The sequence below is a fragment of the Ipomoea nil genome, unplaced genomic scaffold, assembly GCF_001879475.1.
Source record: "Ipomoea nil cultivar Tokyo-kokei standard unplaced genomic scaffold, Asagao_1.1 scaffold3030, whole genome shotgun sequence".
Taxonomy (NCBI): domain Eukaryota; kingdom Viridiplantae; phylum Streptophyta; class Magnoliopsida; order Solanales; family Convolvulaceae; genus Ipomoea; species Ipomoea nil.
In genome coordinates this window covers 2,107,380-2,124,436 of record NW_017619458.1, presented here as the reverse complement: position 1 = coordinate 2,124,436, position 17,057 = coordinate 2,107,380, and the positions used below count along the sequence as shown (strand labels likewise).

Sequence of the window (17,057 nt, the reverse complement as noted above, 5' to 3'; positions counted from 1 at the left end):
ACTCTTCTTAGGCTTGTAACAGTCTAAACAACTTGGTTGGTGTTGGCCCAATAAAGAGCTCAATTAAATTACTCTAAAAAATTTTCCAAATCTTCTTAAACTCATTTTAAGGTACTATTAATCGGCATTTAATTTGGTCTTGAGTCACTGCCTCTTCTCACATATTCTGTCGGGACTCGGGACATAAAGGGTCCTCTGAGTTGAAGATTCAACTCTTTTGGAGAATGGTACTATTAATATTTTATTTTGTGCTTAAAAAAAGTCAATTCCATCATTGAAACAGCAAAACTATATATATTTTTTTTGATAAAAACTTTAAAGAAGTGGAATGATTAAGAGGAAAGAAATAAGTTATTTTGTGCATTCACCATTAGCATTGATGCTGCTAGTGCCACCTTGCCATGCCCAAACAATGTCTTTCAATGCCGGCCTAGCTTCCTCCTCACAAAACCTATTGTACTCCAACGTGTCGCCGGACGACTTGGAGAACTCCACCACCGTTACCTCCGGCGCCACCTTGAACACCTCGGCGGTCACCATAAGTGGCCCTTTCCGGCCGCCGTCGGGGCCTTGCATCTTAACCTTGAACGGCTTTACCCTCAAGATCTTAAACCTTAATCCCTTAGCCATTTTCTCAATTTTCCCAACCACATCTCTGGCCGAACTCCTCGACGTAAACATGGATGACGCTTTCCCCTTTATCTCAAACAGCCCGGAAAGATCGAACCCCGACGACATCGACGAGATCAACTCGAAGGCGTTGAAGAACGCCGGCGACGACGGAGACTTCCGGAGTGCCGGTGGATCAAATTCTCGCCGGGATTCTTCTTCTTCTTCTTCTTCCTCTTCCACTTTTTCCGACGATGCCAGAAAGGATTTTGGCACTGTTAGGTTCTTTCTGAACCATGGAGATCTCATTACGGCTGGGATTGTAGCTCGTCTCCCCGGATCAGCCATTAAAAGCTTGGAAATCATCCGGCGAGACTCCGGCGAGAACCACGCCGGGAACTCATACTCCGCCTTGAAAATTTTCCGGTACATATGCATCATGTTTTCATCTTGGAACGGCAAGAATCCGGCTAAGAGAACGTATAATATAACCCCACACGACCAAATATCCGCCGTGGCGCCGTCGTACCCTTTCCGTCGCAACACCTCCGGCGCCACGTACGCCGGCGTCCCACACTGAGTATGGAGCAAACCGTCGTTCCGGAGCTGCTCCGGCAAGGCGGACAGCCCAAAATCCGAGATTTTCAAGTCGCCGTGCTCGTCGAGGAGGAGATTTTCCGGCTTGAGGTCCCGGTGGTAGACGCCGCGGCTGTGGCAGAAATCCACGGCGCTGACCAGCTGCTGGAAATACTTCCGGGCGACGTCTTCCCGGAGCTTCCCTTTGGCCACCTTAGCGAACAACTCCCCGCCTTTCACGTGCTCCATCACGAAGAAGATCTTGGTCTTCGTGGCCAGGACTTCCCGGAGCTCCACCACGTGAGGGTGGCGCACCAGCCGCATCACCGCAATCTCTCTCGTGATCTGCTCCATCATCCCTTCCTTCTTCACCTGATCTTTGCTCAGCACCTTGATCGCCACGCCGTCGCCGGTGGCCACCTCTTTGCCGTAGTAAACCTTAGCAAAAGTGCCTTTGCCCAACAACCGGCCTTTCTCGTATTTCCCGAACAACATTTGACTCTCACCCATGCTCAATCAATCTAATCTCCACACAATTGAACCAAATCAAAACAAATTTCTAGCGATTCTTCAACTATCTTTGAAACCCATATTTGGAAATTAGGCTAGAAGGGTAGTGAGATCATCAAATGGGATTTGAATTGAATATGGTCATGATTCTTGGGGTGAAAATTAAAGGTTTTAGCTTTAAGAAAAAAAAAAAGTTCGAATGGATCAATAGGGATCGGAGTTAAGAAATTGTAGAAGAGAGTTAGGAAGGAAGAAGGAAATTAGTTAAGTTCTGCTGGTTTCTAAAATGGTGATGTGTCCTTCCAAAAGTCCAACGGAGCTCGAACCCAAGTGCAATTTATAGTAGTTACTTAATATGCTACTGTTCCAATAATTTGCCTTTAATAATTTTGATGTGGGCCATGTGGCAAAATGAGATGAAATTATATTACAAAAAATGTTTTTTTTTTTTTTTTTTTTTGGCTTTTTTAACTTCATTGGTGTTACTCTCTCCGTCTCATTTTATATGTCGAGATTTGATTAACGAGACTTGACTGAAATTAATTATAATTTAATTTTTTGTAATACTAAGTTTAAAATTAGTATGTAAAATTTATATATTTAGAAACTACATTAAAAGTACTATTAAACACAAAAATTTAAATTTAAAAATTATAAGAAAATGCTAATAGAAATAAACAAAGAAGAAAGCATTGCTTTGACCAATGAATATAACTAATGAATAATAAGTAGGAAATATAAAATGGGATAGAGGGGGTATTAAGTTAAATGATCACCTAAACAAAGAAAAATTGAATAAATAATGCATTTTTCTTGGGCGGAGGCCAATAAAGACCAAGTCTAGCACCCAGTGGCAGAGAGATTGTTGGGCGGAGGCCAATAAAGAGGTTAGGGCCAAGTCCAACACCCAGTGTCTGGAACAATGTGATAGCGGTTTATAAAGAAATAAAATTGCACATTCTCTACTAGCTATAGCTTTTGGCACTTGATCTTAACAAGTGGTCTCGTCACGGGTTCGAGTCCAAGTTGCGCATGCGCTTGATCCAAAATATTTTTATTGGTCAAAAGTATGATTTGACATTTTTCAGATTAGATGAAAATGCAGTGAAAAGTGAAGGGGTACGTTACCATCACCATTCTTATAGCATTTGAAGGAGTAACATTATTTGTACTATCACTATGCTCCATTGTTTTTTTTCTTGTGTTGGATTACTTGCATGTTTGTTTAATTTAGAAAAAAAACTTGTATCATATTTAAAAAAAAAAAAAAAGTTATTTCTTCTGTTTTATTTTTTTGTCATATTTACTATTTATTAGTCAATTTAACTCTTTTTGTTATTTAAACATTTTTTATAATTTTTAAATTCAATTTTTGTGTGTTCATTAGTATATTTATGTAATTTCTAAACATATAAATTTTATGATTAACATTAAGTTAAATATTACAAAAAATTAAATTATAAATAATTTCAGTCAATTGTTAATCGAATCAAATACATAAAATAAGATAAATGGAGTACTTTTTTCTCATTCTTCCAAAAGGTTGAACCCCAACCCTAAGGGCCCCCACACTCCGGCCTGACAGAGCATTTGAGAGAATATAAATCATGGTAACTCGATCAACTGAACATGAACCACAGAGGCTAAACCTTTACTTACTGTGCACAATGAACCTCCTTCACTTTGAGAGGTTGCTCTCACACTGCCGCCGGTGAGGAGTACTTTTTTCTCATGAATTTACTTTATAATGTTCATTTTTATGTAACAATAAAACTCCAAATATTTATTGGTAATCCATATATAAAGTGGGTGACCAAATCACCAGTCAAAAAAGAAATTACTATTAGTTAAAAGAAATTCATTTAGTAATCAAATAGAGTATACAAAAAGATCCAACAAAGGGAGCATTATGTTGTGGACCCGTGTCCATTATGTACATGGTCGACACGCTGTGCATTCATAATTTCTATATTGTACATTCATAATTTCTATACTGTAGATTCACAATTTCTATACTGTAGATTCATAAAATTTATAATGTAGATTCATAATTTCTATACTGCACATTCATAATTTTTGTACTGTAGATTCATAATTTCTATACTGCACAATAAGTTCTGTACTGTAAATTCATAATTTCTATACTGTAGATTCATAAAATTTATAATGTAGATTCATACAGTACAGAAATTATGAATATGCAGTATAGAAATTATGAATCTACTGTATAGATTTTATAAATCTACAGTATAGAAATTATAGATCTACAATTTAGAAATTATGAATCTACAGTATAGAAATTATGAATATATAGCGTGTCCACCATGCACGTGGTGGACACGAGTCCATAGCATAATTTGCCCCAACAAAGGTATGCATTTCATAAAGTGAATAATATGAAGTACATTTAAGGAGGGATATGATGTAAAATGTAGAATAACTTAAGTTTTTATTACTTTCCCTTTCTTCTCACGGTAAAATTAGAAATGAGTCATGAGTTTACACTTATCACAGCCCGTTTGGTTTGTTGAAAAATATTTAAAGGGAAATGAAATTCAAATTTTATGGAAAATAATTTACCAGGAAAATAGATTCCATTGTTTGGTTAGTGAAAAAGAAATTACTGGGAATATAAATTCCATTGTTTGATTGAGTTTGGAATGATAAGAAATTATGAATATATGTTGGAAAAATAGCATTAAAATGACACAAAATGACATGTTAAGTGACTATTTTGTGGTACAATTATCAGTGGGTTCCACTTCCGATTTGGGTCGGGTCAAAATGGATTCAGGTTCTTCGTAGTGAGACGAAGATATTGATATATAATACGCTCAAAAAGGATAATGGGTGAATGAGATATTGATTCTCAAAGTAGACCCATTGAGTTGGAAAAATGAAGGGAGAAATGAGCTTTGTCCCACATTGGTTTGGAAAGAGGATTCCCCCCCCCCCCCCCCCCCCCCCCCCCCCCCTTTTTATACAAGAGCTCATTTGGAGCTTCTAGAATTGTATAGCATAGAGGCTCTCGCGCGGGGGGTGCGGAGGTGCAAATCAAATTCCAACTAGAAACGAGATCGAAAAGGCTTGATTCAAACCCGAGCTCGTGTGCCCCGGCACCTGCGGGCACGAATGTCGTCCGAAAATTGGCCACACCACGAGAGTTTGAACTCTCGTGTGCGTTACACAAGAGATCAAACTCTCGTGCGCTGTCATGAAGTCACACGAGAGTTCGAACTCTCGTGTGCGTTACACGAGAGTTGAACTCTCGTGTTGTGAGCACACACGAGAGTTCAGTCTCGTGTGCACTAACGCCCGAAAGTGACTGCCTTGGGCGAAAGTAACCGAGCTGAAACAGCGCGAACCATTCGTTGGTCCTGTTACAGAATTAATCTTGTATTAATTCCAATTTTAAATTTTTTGAGTTAAATCTCAAATAATGGTGGCTGTTTCAGGTGTTACAAATCGTGCACTAAATGCCAAATTGAATGCTATTGATTCCTCACCTCCTATATAAGAAGAGTATAGGAGCAGCAAGTTTACAACACAGTGAAGTAGTGAAAAACTACGGACTTAGAACAACACACACAACACAGAAAATATTGTTTTCCCAGCTCCAAAATCTCTGCTCTTACTCCATTCTTGAAGCTGTGTTCTGCCCGTGCTCTTGTTCGCCGGGTTCGTTCGTTTAGGTGCTCAAACGTCAAACCGTTGTACGTTTTATCCTGGGAAGTCTAGGCCACAACACCCCTAGAACTCTTGGGAGGTGGCAAATAAGGTTTTAAGGAAAGAAATGGACCTCGTCTAACTCGTACTAATCTTTCTTCCTCTACTTCTTTCTTGTTTTGGATTATGCTCTAAGCAAAAATCCTCTCTTCTTTCTTGTTGATTGGAGTTATAATCTAAGGATTATAAGTTCCATTCTTGGTTGATATATATTGGTATATCTTTTCATAGATTATATCCGTTATATATATATTTGTGTAATCACGGATATATATTCACGGATATATCTATGAAAAGATATACCAATATATATCAACCAAGAATGGAACTTATAAAGTTCAAATGCGGCGGAATTCCAGAGTACACCAACAGTGTAAGAAAAACACACCACAATGAAATGCAATAGAACATCACAAAATACACAACAGACCCAAAAAAAATACACCATATAACTCACCACCCCCAATGGTGTATTTCCGAACACTGTATGGTGTTTTTACTCACACCTAATGGTGTGTGTTTGGTGATGCGGGGCTCTGTTTACTCTGTTTTTTGTGGTGTATTTTCCTAACGTTGATGATGTATATTTGTTGAATTATTGGTGTTGTCGCACCGCCGCACCGTAAGATAATGCCGCACTTGAACTCGCCTATACACACACACACACACACACACACACACACACACACACACACACACACACACATATATATATATATATATATATATATATATATATATATATATATATATATATATATATATATATATATATATCGGATACATATATATCAAATAGTATTTTATATATTTTCGTGTGTATATATAAAAATACTATTTTGGGATATTAAATCGATTTTGGTTCATTATCACAAACAATCTTAAAACCTTATAATTTTTATAATGAACAAGTCGTTGGATTCCAAAAGTGTTGGATTCGTGAATGTTGTCGGAGGTGCACATTCAAATAGTCGGAACGGCAACGATGTTGCACATTCCGTGATGCCGGTTAACGGCAGCAACATTGGAAATGATATTTCCATGGGAGTTGCTAAATCACACGATAGTGCTATGGAGAACTTTGATTCACGATCCGGTAGACAAGTGGCTGATGGCACGCAATTGGTACCTATTGTGATGCCTAATGGATCGACTAAACGCCACGAAGGATCCAGTGTTTATGTGACCACTACATGGTCTGAGGACTCTTGTAGTGTGACTAATGACTTCAACCGTAATCAAAGGAAAGGCAAGCGGAAGCTAGCTTTCAAGAAGATTATGAGAAGAAGGAGAAATGTCACTATGAAGCGAACCATCATCCTGGTGAAAAGGTTGATGACAATTTCGCTATGTTTAAAACATGTGGATGGTTGGACGAGTGAGGTCACAACCGAGGTACCCCCGATGTGCGCTATGGACCACCCTTCGTGGAGTGGACGGTTGGAAAATGGAACAAGGCACACGGGTTGAAGGACTACTATGAGATAGGAATAAAGAATTTGTTTCCAATGTAGTTTTTCCTATTTATTTATTTTGAATAAATGTTGTAGTATCCTTGTGATACATTTTATTATTGAATAAAATGAATTGTTCCATTTGTGTGTATTGAACTTCGTATATTGTAAAATATTCATGTGTGATATTTTTAATATATAAAAGATTCAATAAGGATGCTTTGAGCATCAAGTAGCATTATTTGGAAAATGCTAAAATGGCTTAAAGGCCGGAATAAAATGTAACAATAGTGTTACATGTTGAAATCACGTAAAGAACTTCGGTTCAGGTTCATGTAGAACGATAAGGATTTCAAGAGTCAATTTGTCAAAAATTGTGATAGCTATATAATCGTGAGCGTCACAGCTCATGTGTTGAATATTTTAAATAATATTCTGAGTACGATTATATATGCTTGGTTCAACTAGTTTGGAAATTTGGTTGATTTGGTTCTGTTAATTGTGTTATAATTAACTTGATCAAAATTCCAAATCATACTAGTATGAAATTTAATTTTAGACAAATTGTGTTTTGGTAAATAGTGCTTTTGTAGCACTATTGAAAAGTGCAATTTATTTTGGCACTTTAAAGTGAAAATTAAAGCACTGTAACAGTGCTATTAAGCACTAGGTAAAGTGCTTAATTAGGCACTAACGGCCACTTGGTGGCAGCAACTTTAGGTGTAGAAAACCTAAGCTTTTGGTGCTTTGGTAATAGACTATGATTGGTCTTAATGCTAATTTATTTAGCTTAAACCTTTCGTGTGGTGCTAATTCTTAGCGATTACCACATGCAATGTGGTTGTTGGTGATTAAGCTTGCAAATGATGCTTAATTACTTGGAATTGACAAAACAGAATTGTCAGAGTAATTATGCAATATAATTACGAGTTGATTAAGCTTAAGTATAAGCTGTATTTTGTGACAATTTGGTGGTAATTACACGATTCGTGTAAATTACTTAGACCTTAGGGCTATAGTTAGGCACAAGTCAATGCACTATGTATTGATTTGGCCTCGGTGCTATAGCTAAGTGGCTTGTCGCATTGATTCATGGTTGTGGCTTCGGTCAAACCTGAATGGATTCGTACGTGCTGATTCGTTCGCACCTACGAAATGTGTTAATGTGTAACACATGTTTATTCTTTATGAGAATAAAAAAAAAAGGATAACCAAATTAATTGTGAATTAATGCAGTTACGAACGATCGATGTAGTGAATATGAAACACCTATTGGTCATTTCTGCGCAAGCATTGATATCGTACTCGAGCGTACGACACGGTATTCACCTCAATCAAACGTTGTTTCTGAATATAAATATCAAGACGTTGATAAGTTCGGGTCTACCTCAAGGCATGTGGGGTGAGGCAATACTTTGGACAAGTAAGTACCTTTTAAATAAGGTTACCCGCATGGAATTCTTATGAATTATAGGTATGTAGGAAGTTTTCCTACTAATGCTTGAAATGTGGGGGTGTCTTGCCAAAGGTGTGTATTGGTTCTTAGTACACGAGTCTTATAGTTTGGATGTACATAAGAACACAATAAATTGAATCAAGAAATTCATCGTTATTTGAAGATGTATTTTTGTGAAGGTTCAATAAAGGACTTAGCACGTTGAAAGGAATTTTTGGCGTAGCATGGTTGAAGGGTACGAAAGAGAACCCGAGCTCAAAGCTAAACGTAGCAAGAGAGCTAGGATTGAAAAATCCTTTGGTCCATATTTTCTAACGTACATGTTAGAATGTGATGAGCACAGTCTAACTTATTTACTAGAAAATGAACTGAATTTTCTCACATGGTTGTTAGAAAATGAGTCTCGAACGTATGTAGAAGTGGTGACTTCTACAGGTGGACCAACCCGAAAGAGGCTACTAAAAGTGAAGTAGATTCTATCTTAGAGAATCATACTTGGAACTGGTCATTCTTCCTCAGGGTTGTAAAACCTTTGGATCTTAATGGATCACGTGTCGGAAGATAAAAGTTGGTTGGTTATATTGAAGTAAAATGACCGGGCTTGTAATTGTAGATTACATACAACGCAAGTGCCACGGTTACCTCGATATATATTCTCTTGTGATGAGAATGGGATCCATTAGAATGATACTTGCCAAAGCCGTTTAGCGAGACTTGGAATTTCATCAAAATGGATGTGTCGCTTTCTTAGTATACATGGAACGACTTGAGGGTTTGTGGTTCCATGATGTGAAAAGAAAGTGTGTAATTGGTGAAATCATTGTATGGTTCGAAACAATTGCCTTAGTATTTGGCATGTGAGGTTTTGATCATGCAATGATGACCAACGAGTTAAGTATAAATAAAAGTGACAAGTGGGTCTACGTATTGCGTACGATAGACGGTGACATCACTGTTTGTTTATACACGATGAACTCATCGTGGGTAGTAATGATCAATTCTACCTTGAACATGTTAAATTCGAATTTGACATGAATGGCATAGGATTGACAGATTTAATCTTTGAGATTAAAATCGTGTGAAGACCCTATGGTCTTGTGGTAGGTCAATCTCATTGAGTTGATTAAATCATTATAAAGGAGGATAATCAAGTGGCTTGGACACCGTTAGATAATAACGTACAACTAGCCGATAATCACAAAGATTGTACATCTCACAGAGAATACATTCAGATTATTGGTGGTTTAACTGTATCATATGGGTTGTACTAGGCCGGATATTGCCTTTGCGGTTAACGAACTCGATAGACATACGAGTAACCCTAGTGTTACACACTAGAAGGAAATAGCGAGAGTTATGAGATACTTAAGGTGTAAGTGTAAAAATGTTGCACATTTAAACCTCTTAATATTGGCTTAGATTAGTTGTCAAAGTAGTTCTGGATTAGTTGCTGGATTAGTCATAACGTCTGGAGTAGTTGACTGGATCAGCGCAAGAAAGTAATCCAGGAGGTATGAAACTTCTTCAAATCTTTTATTCAGTCAAGACCCTATCATGGAGGAGATCTAAATCAATTGGAGCAGCCGAAATCAAGGATGGAAAGAGTGCTTGATTTGTGGATCGAAGGATCCTTTACTACCTATATAAAATGCTACTTTGGTTAGCATTTTTCACACACTCGTTCACATGATTTTGCTCTGAAATTCTTGATTCATCTATTCCAAATATATAATATATTTCTGAGTGTGAAGAAAGACCCGTAACCAGATTATGAAGCAATGAAGATCGCCTGCACATCGGATCCACTGGAGTAGGCTCTGGAGTAGTTATAGGTTATACTTTAGTGTGTAATTAACTCTCCTCTTGTACTCCTTTTTATCATAGTGGATTTCGGTTGATGTGAGTGATCCCGCAGACGTAGGAGTGAGGCTCCGAACTGCGTGAACATTCCCTGGTGCAAGCTTTCTTTAACTGCTATCTATTTTATGTTCTTTATTATACCAGGAGTAGGATTGCATCTAGTCCAGATTTATAATTGAAATAAAATTAATTTCTTAAGCTAAATCATGCATTCAAGACTCACATGCTTTTTCAATTGGTATCACAGCTCGGGGACTTAAGTTACTAGTCTAACCGATCTGGCTATCACGTGTTTTTTGAACTCAAGATCTCAGTATCTGTCTTTTTTTCTGTTTGTCTGGTTTATTTGTTGCTCACTGTGCATTGACTCTTACAGCATGGAACGACATAGAGCACCTCCTGAACTAACAAGTGACAACTATGCGTACTGGAAGGCCCACACCAAAATGCATCTACGAGCTCAAGGAGAGAGGGTCTGGATGGCTGTTCTTACTGGTTGGTCTCATCCTACCAAAGATGGAGACAATACAGGAGATCCTCCAGTCCTCAAACCAGAGGCAGAATGGACAGAGACTGAGATGACTGCCGCCAGCTACAATCACAAAGCGTTAGATACAATCTTTTCTTTAATGCATGAGAGCCAGTTTACTATTGTTGCAGGGTGTGATTCGGCTAAAGAAGCTTGGGATGCCTTGGAAACCACCTATTAAGGAACCACATCGGTTAAACAATCCAAGTTACAAATGGTTCAATCAGATTTTGAAGATTTAAAGATGAAAGATGATGAAACTATAGTTGATTTCCATGCTCGGGTACAAGAACTAGCCAATAGGGCAAGCATCTTAGGCGAGCCAATCACTCAAGAAGACTTGTCAAAATGATTCTTCGTTCGCTCCCTCCAAAATTTCGCATGAAAGTTACAGCTATTCAGGAGCATGATGGATGGGAAAAGAAAACGGTACAACAATTGATGGGAAGCCTACAAACCTATGAGATGGAAATTTTAGGCGGCCCTGAGGCAAAAGGAAAAACCGTAGAATTTACTGCCGAAGACACTGGAGCTGGATCTGATCCAGATGAGGTAAGTGATGATCCAGTAGTTTTCTTATCTAAAGGGTTTTATAAATTGTTGCAACAGGTAAAACAGCGTCAAAATGAAAATTTTGGCAAGTTACAAAGTCAAAAAGGATCGAGGTCAAGTATTGCTCGAAACAATCAAAAACCAAATACTTCCAATCAGTGATCAGGTACATCAAGAAACTCTCAGCTCAAAGAAAAAACCGGGGGCAAAGGGATCAAGTGTTACGAATGTGAAGGGTATGGTCATGTGCAAGCCGAATGTCCAACTTACCTAAGACGGAAGAAATCGATGAAAGTTGCTCTCACCTGGAGTGATGATGATGAACCAGAAACAGATCCAAGATCTGATCTAGACGAGATCTCCAGGAACTTTGTTGCCTTCACGGCTTTCACAAATACAATACCTGAATCAGCAATTGGTGAAGATTCTGAAATTGACGAATATGTGTCATCAGAAGATCAAGATTTACCTGCTCCTTCGTTTGAAGTAGAATATAAAAAACTGTATGCAAATTGGGAAATTCTTGTAAAAGTAAATAGATCTCTGTCTAGTCAGGTTAGCAATCTAGAAAATGCCAAAAAAGTGTATCTATCTAAAATATCTGACAGGGACAGTATCATTGAAGACAGCCACAAGCAAGAAGAAAAACTCAAACATGAGCTGGAAAGCTCAAAAATGAGCTGGAGCAGCTAAATCGTAGGATAAAAATGATGGACAACACATCCACTTTAGACCAGATTCTGGATTCTGGTCGAAAGACATCCACAAAGTATGGGTTAGGATATTCTGAAGAAAAAGACAAAGCAGTAACAGTCTTCATCAAAGCCTCAGGCCCTGACTCAGTAACTGGAGCAGATCAAGATAGTCCAGAATCTAGTACAGCTCAACGTCAAGTCAAATTTGCTCCTAATAAAAGGACAACCAAGGTTAGATTTTATAATCCTATATGTCATTACTACAGGGTACGTAGACATACGAAACCGGAGTGCTTCTACTTCTACAAGGACCAACGTGTTGAGAAATACACCAAAAAATTCATCACCGCGTTTCTTAAGCAAATTTGGGTAAAGAAAAGTGATTTTGTATGCCATGTCTCCTTCCACTCTACAAGTACTAACAGAAAAGAAAGATGGTACTTTGACAGTGGATGTTCACGTCATATGACGGGAGATGCTAGCTTCTTAAACAATATAAAAGGGAGTACAGGAGAAGTGACCTTCGATGACGGAGTTAAGGGAAAGATCTCTGGAGGTTGTACTCTAAATGTCGCAGGTTTACCTAAACTAAAACAAGTTCTTCTGGTGGAGGGCCTTCATGCAAACCTTATAAGTATAAGCCAATTATGTGACCAAGAATGGAAAGTCTGCTTCACCAAGGACAGTTGCAACATCACAGACTATCAAAAGAACTGCGTCATGGAAGGTAAACGCTCTTCTGATAATTGCTATATACTTACTAACAACCCCTTTTGTTACAGGTCCAGCATAAAAGAATAAAAACTATGGCATCAAAAAGTGGGTCACTTAAATTATCGCTCCCTCGATAAATTAATCAAGATTGAGGGTGTACGAGGTCTACCTAACATCAAAGTAGAAACAGCTGGAGTATGCAGTGCATGTCAAGCTGGAAAACAAACTAGATCATCCCATATTCCTCAAAATATGATCAAGACCACACACTGTTTGGAACTCCTTCATATGGATCTTATCGGACCTATCAGAACCGAGAGCATTGGAGGTAAAAGGTACATTCTAGTTTGTGTTGATGATTTCTCTCATTTTTCGTGGGTCAGTTTTCTCAGGGAAAAGTCAGAAACGTTCGAAGCCTTCAAAACTCTAGCCCTTAAACTCCAAAAGGAGAAAAACGAACCAATCATACGCACTAGAAGTGATCATAGACGTGAATTCGACAATCAAGTGTTTGATGATTGGTGTGCATCAGTTGGTATCTCTCATGAATATTCAGCACCTAAAACGCTACAACAAAATGGCGTTGTTGAAAGAAAGAATCGGACGATTCAAGAGATGGATCGGGTACTACTCAATGCCAAAGACTTGCCTAAGAGATTTTGGGCTGAAGCAGTAAGTACTGCCTGTCACACGATAAACAGAGTATTGCGACCTGGAACGCATCACACTTCGTATGAAATATGAAAAGGTAAGAAGCCAAATATCAACTACTTCCATATTTTTTTTTCTCACGGTGCTTTATCTTGAAGGACCAAAGCCCAACTGGAAAATTTGAACCTAAAAGTGATGAAGGGTACTTTCTTGGTTACTCAACGAATAGTCGTGCCTACCGTGTCTACAACAAAGTCACTAAATCCATCATGGAATCGGCAAATGTGGTTGTTGATGATCAACCTGATGAAATAACTGATGTTATAGGAGTCCCTGACTCCAAAGTTACTCCAGAATCTGACAAAAATAATCCAGAACCTCCTGAAACTGCATCATCAGATCCTACTCCGACTCCACCATCTACTAGTTCAAAACCTGGTCCTGAACCAGATGCTGGAGCACTCGAAGTGGCTATCCGAACTCACAAAGATCATCCTACACAAAACATCATAGGAGACCCATCATCTGGAGTACGAACTAGAGGGATTAAGCGAAATTATCTTGAGCTTGCAAGGTATACGTGTTACAAGTCAAAGATCGAACCCAAAACGGTAAAAGAAGCCCTATCTAATGAACACTGGATTAAAGCCATGCAGGAAGAACTCGGACAATTTGAACGAAACAAGGTATGGAATTTAGTCCCTAAACCTGACGGCGTAAATGTTGTAGGCACAAAGTGGATCTTTCATAACAAGACTGATTCAGCTGGAAACATTGTTCGCAACAAAGCACGACTTGTAGCACAAGGCTACTCTCAAATTGAAGGTATTGACTATGAAGAGACGTTTGCAACTGTAGCACGCCTAGAATCTATTCGCGTCCTGCTGTGTATAGCTTGTGCTCTAGGGATAAAGTTGTTTCAGATGGATGTCAAAACGACTTTTCTAAATGGATATCTATCCGAAGATATATATGTCGCTCAACCTAAAGGCTTTGAAGACCCTCATCATCCTGACCATGTCTACAAACTGGACAAGGCTCTCTACGGTCTAAAACAAGTTCCAAGGGCCTGGTATGAAAGACTGTCCCAGTATCTTCTCCAGCACGGCTATAACCGAGGGGGAGTCGACAAAACCTTATTTATCAAAAGGTCAGGTAAACATATTACAATTTCTCAGGTTTATGTTGACGATATTATCTTTGGTTCCACTCAAACAGGTGCTACAGATCAACTGGTTCAAGTCATGCAGTAGGAATTCGAAATGAGTATGATCGGTGAACTGGCCTATTTTCTAGGCCTATAAGTTCAACAAACAAATGAAGGTATTTTTATATCTCAAGAAAAATATGCAAAAGTCTTTCTAATGAAGTTTGGACTCGAGTCAACTAAAGAAGCACGAACGCCAATATCTACAACTACAAAATTAAGCAAAGATGAATCAGGAAAGCCAATTGATCCTACTCTATATAGGAGCATGATCGGAAGTCTACTATACCTAACAGCAAGTCGTCCAGAAATTATGTTGAGTGTTGGAATATGTGCCAGATTTCAAGCTGCCCCTAAAGAATCACATCTCAAAGCAATGAAAAGAATAATTAAATACGTTAAAGGTACTCTCAATTACGACATTTGGTTTTCCAATGATACTAACTTGAATCTTGTAAGATACAGTGATGCCGCCTGGGTTGGAAATGCAGATGATCGCAAAATTACCTCTGGTGGTTGTTTCTTTTTTGGAAAAAAACTTAGTTGCCTGGCTAAGTAAGAAACAAAATTTGATATCTCTCAGCATAGCTGAAGCTGAATATATAGCAGCTGGTAGCTGCTGTACACAGCTTCTATGGATGAGACAAATGCTTCTAGATTATGGTATACATCAAGAGTGCATGACACTCTATTGCGATAATACCAGTGCTATCAATATCTCCAAGAACCCAGTTCAGCATTCCCGTACTAAACATATTGAAATAAGACATCACTTCATATGAGAATTGGTAGAAGACAAAGAGATCAACCTGGAGTACATTTCAACGGAGAAAAATCTAGCTGACCTATTCACGAAACCTCTTGATAACACAAGATTTGAGTTACTCCGGGCTGCTCTTGGAGTGTGCAGGTTTTGCAGCTTATTTTCTTCCCTTTGAAACAATAAAGTTTTTGGTGCTTTGTGTTTTTGTGTTTTTTTTTTTTTTTGTCCTTGCAGATATACTCCAGAAAATCTTCCAGATCTGCTCTCTGCTCCGGCCATTACTCCAAACCGTATAATGAGTCATCGTACCGCACTAAAAGTCTCATTTTTTTTATTATTTTATTTTTTTCTCTCTCTCCTAGCTGTTTTACACCACCGTCTCCTTCCCTATTTTTTTAGGATCAAATCCTTAATATATCTCCCATCTTCCTTTAATTCTTCTCAAAATTACCTTCCCAAATTCTAATCCTTGACAAAATCTTCCATCAAATCTACTCGTTCTCTTTTACTCTCTCACATGGCTGGCCATTCTGATCTTAATCCTTTCCTTTTTTACCTGACAGAGGATGAGCGTTTGGATCTTTATCGCCAAATTCTTCGAGGCACAGCTCCGATTTCTGATCTCTCCTCTCGCCGTGTTCTTGCGACTCTACTTCGACACCCAGCTCTAATGGAAGAATTGTCCGTGCGAGACTCAAAGGAGATCTTTGCCAGAGCTTCGGGCATCACAGATGAACCCTCGTCTCTTGATGAGGTGTTCGACGAAGGGGGTCTCCAACCAGAGCTTCGGGCTCGACAGCTACGGGCTCTATCTACGTTTTGATTTATCTATCCTCTTAGGAAGCAATCACTTGTTGCTTTTTTCTAGGCATGCATCCCTTCCTTTTGTTCTAATTCACTTTTATCTCTATGACTGTGTTTGGTTGCTATGTGTTGTTGTGTGCCTATGTTTTTTTGTCTTAAGATCCCTCTGTCAGTCTGTCTCTTGTGCCTTTGTCTACAATCGCATTCACAGGTTCTCTACCACACCGCTCAAACGAGGCCATCCCCACAATGCCTGAGCATTCGCCAAATCCAACCTCTACTCCAGTCACTCCTCCAGCTACTGATCCAGCCTCTTGAAGCCCGATTCTACCTAATCCACTGCTGACCACGGACTGACTCAAGCACCAAGCTCTAAGCTCTGTTCCAGAGGATGTTGGGGTTTCCATTCATGACATCGTTTCTGAACCTGAGGATCCCTCCGTTTAAGCAGCCATTATGTCAGATATTATTGCCAATATGCCCAACACTGCTCGTGCACAAAAGGTTGTCCCAATGATCACTGTGCCGTTTGCATCATCTAAGGCCAAAGGAAAGGCCAAAATCACTGATCCAGATGATCCTCCAGTTGCTCATATCCCAGCTCCGGTGGTCAAGAGAAAACTAAATTTGTCCGGCGATATTGAGTTTGTGTCTGAGACTCGCCCAAGCAAACGATCAGAACATCGAGTGTCAGGCCTTGCTCTGCGTACGAGGTCTAGAACTGGCATGTCTAGTCCAGCTCCTCCTCCAGCGTCTGTTCCTGCTTCAAGGCCAGCTACTTCATCTAAGACCAGGGCCTCTAAAGTATCCAAGCTAAGGAGACTCTTTTCAGACCAATCCTGGTCTCTCCTACCCTGGAAGTCATATGGCAACAACATTCCAGCCGTGACATCCTTGTTGAGAAGAACTTTAGCATTGAGTATCTTATCCACACCTACAATATCATTCCTC

The 17,057-nt window shown here is 39.0% G+C and overlaps 1 protein-coding gene across 1 annotated transcript; it reads right to left on the bottom strand.

Annotated features, from left to right (window-relative positions):
* Nucleotides 1–270: 270 nt before the first annotated feature.
* On the bottom strand, nucleotides 271–2,001 carry LOC109163678 (CBL-interacting serine/threonine-protein kinase 5-like). Its single transcript, XM_019312438.1, has one exon. The coding sequence runs from the start codon at nucleotides 1,693–1,695 to the stop codon at nucleotides 352–354; it is 1,344 nt and encodes a 447-aa protein (XP_019167983.1). The 5' UTR covers nucleotides 1,696–2,001; the 3' UTR covers nucleotides 271–351.
* Nucleotides 2,002–17,057: the final 15,056 nt, after the last annotated feature.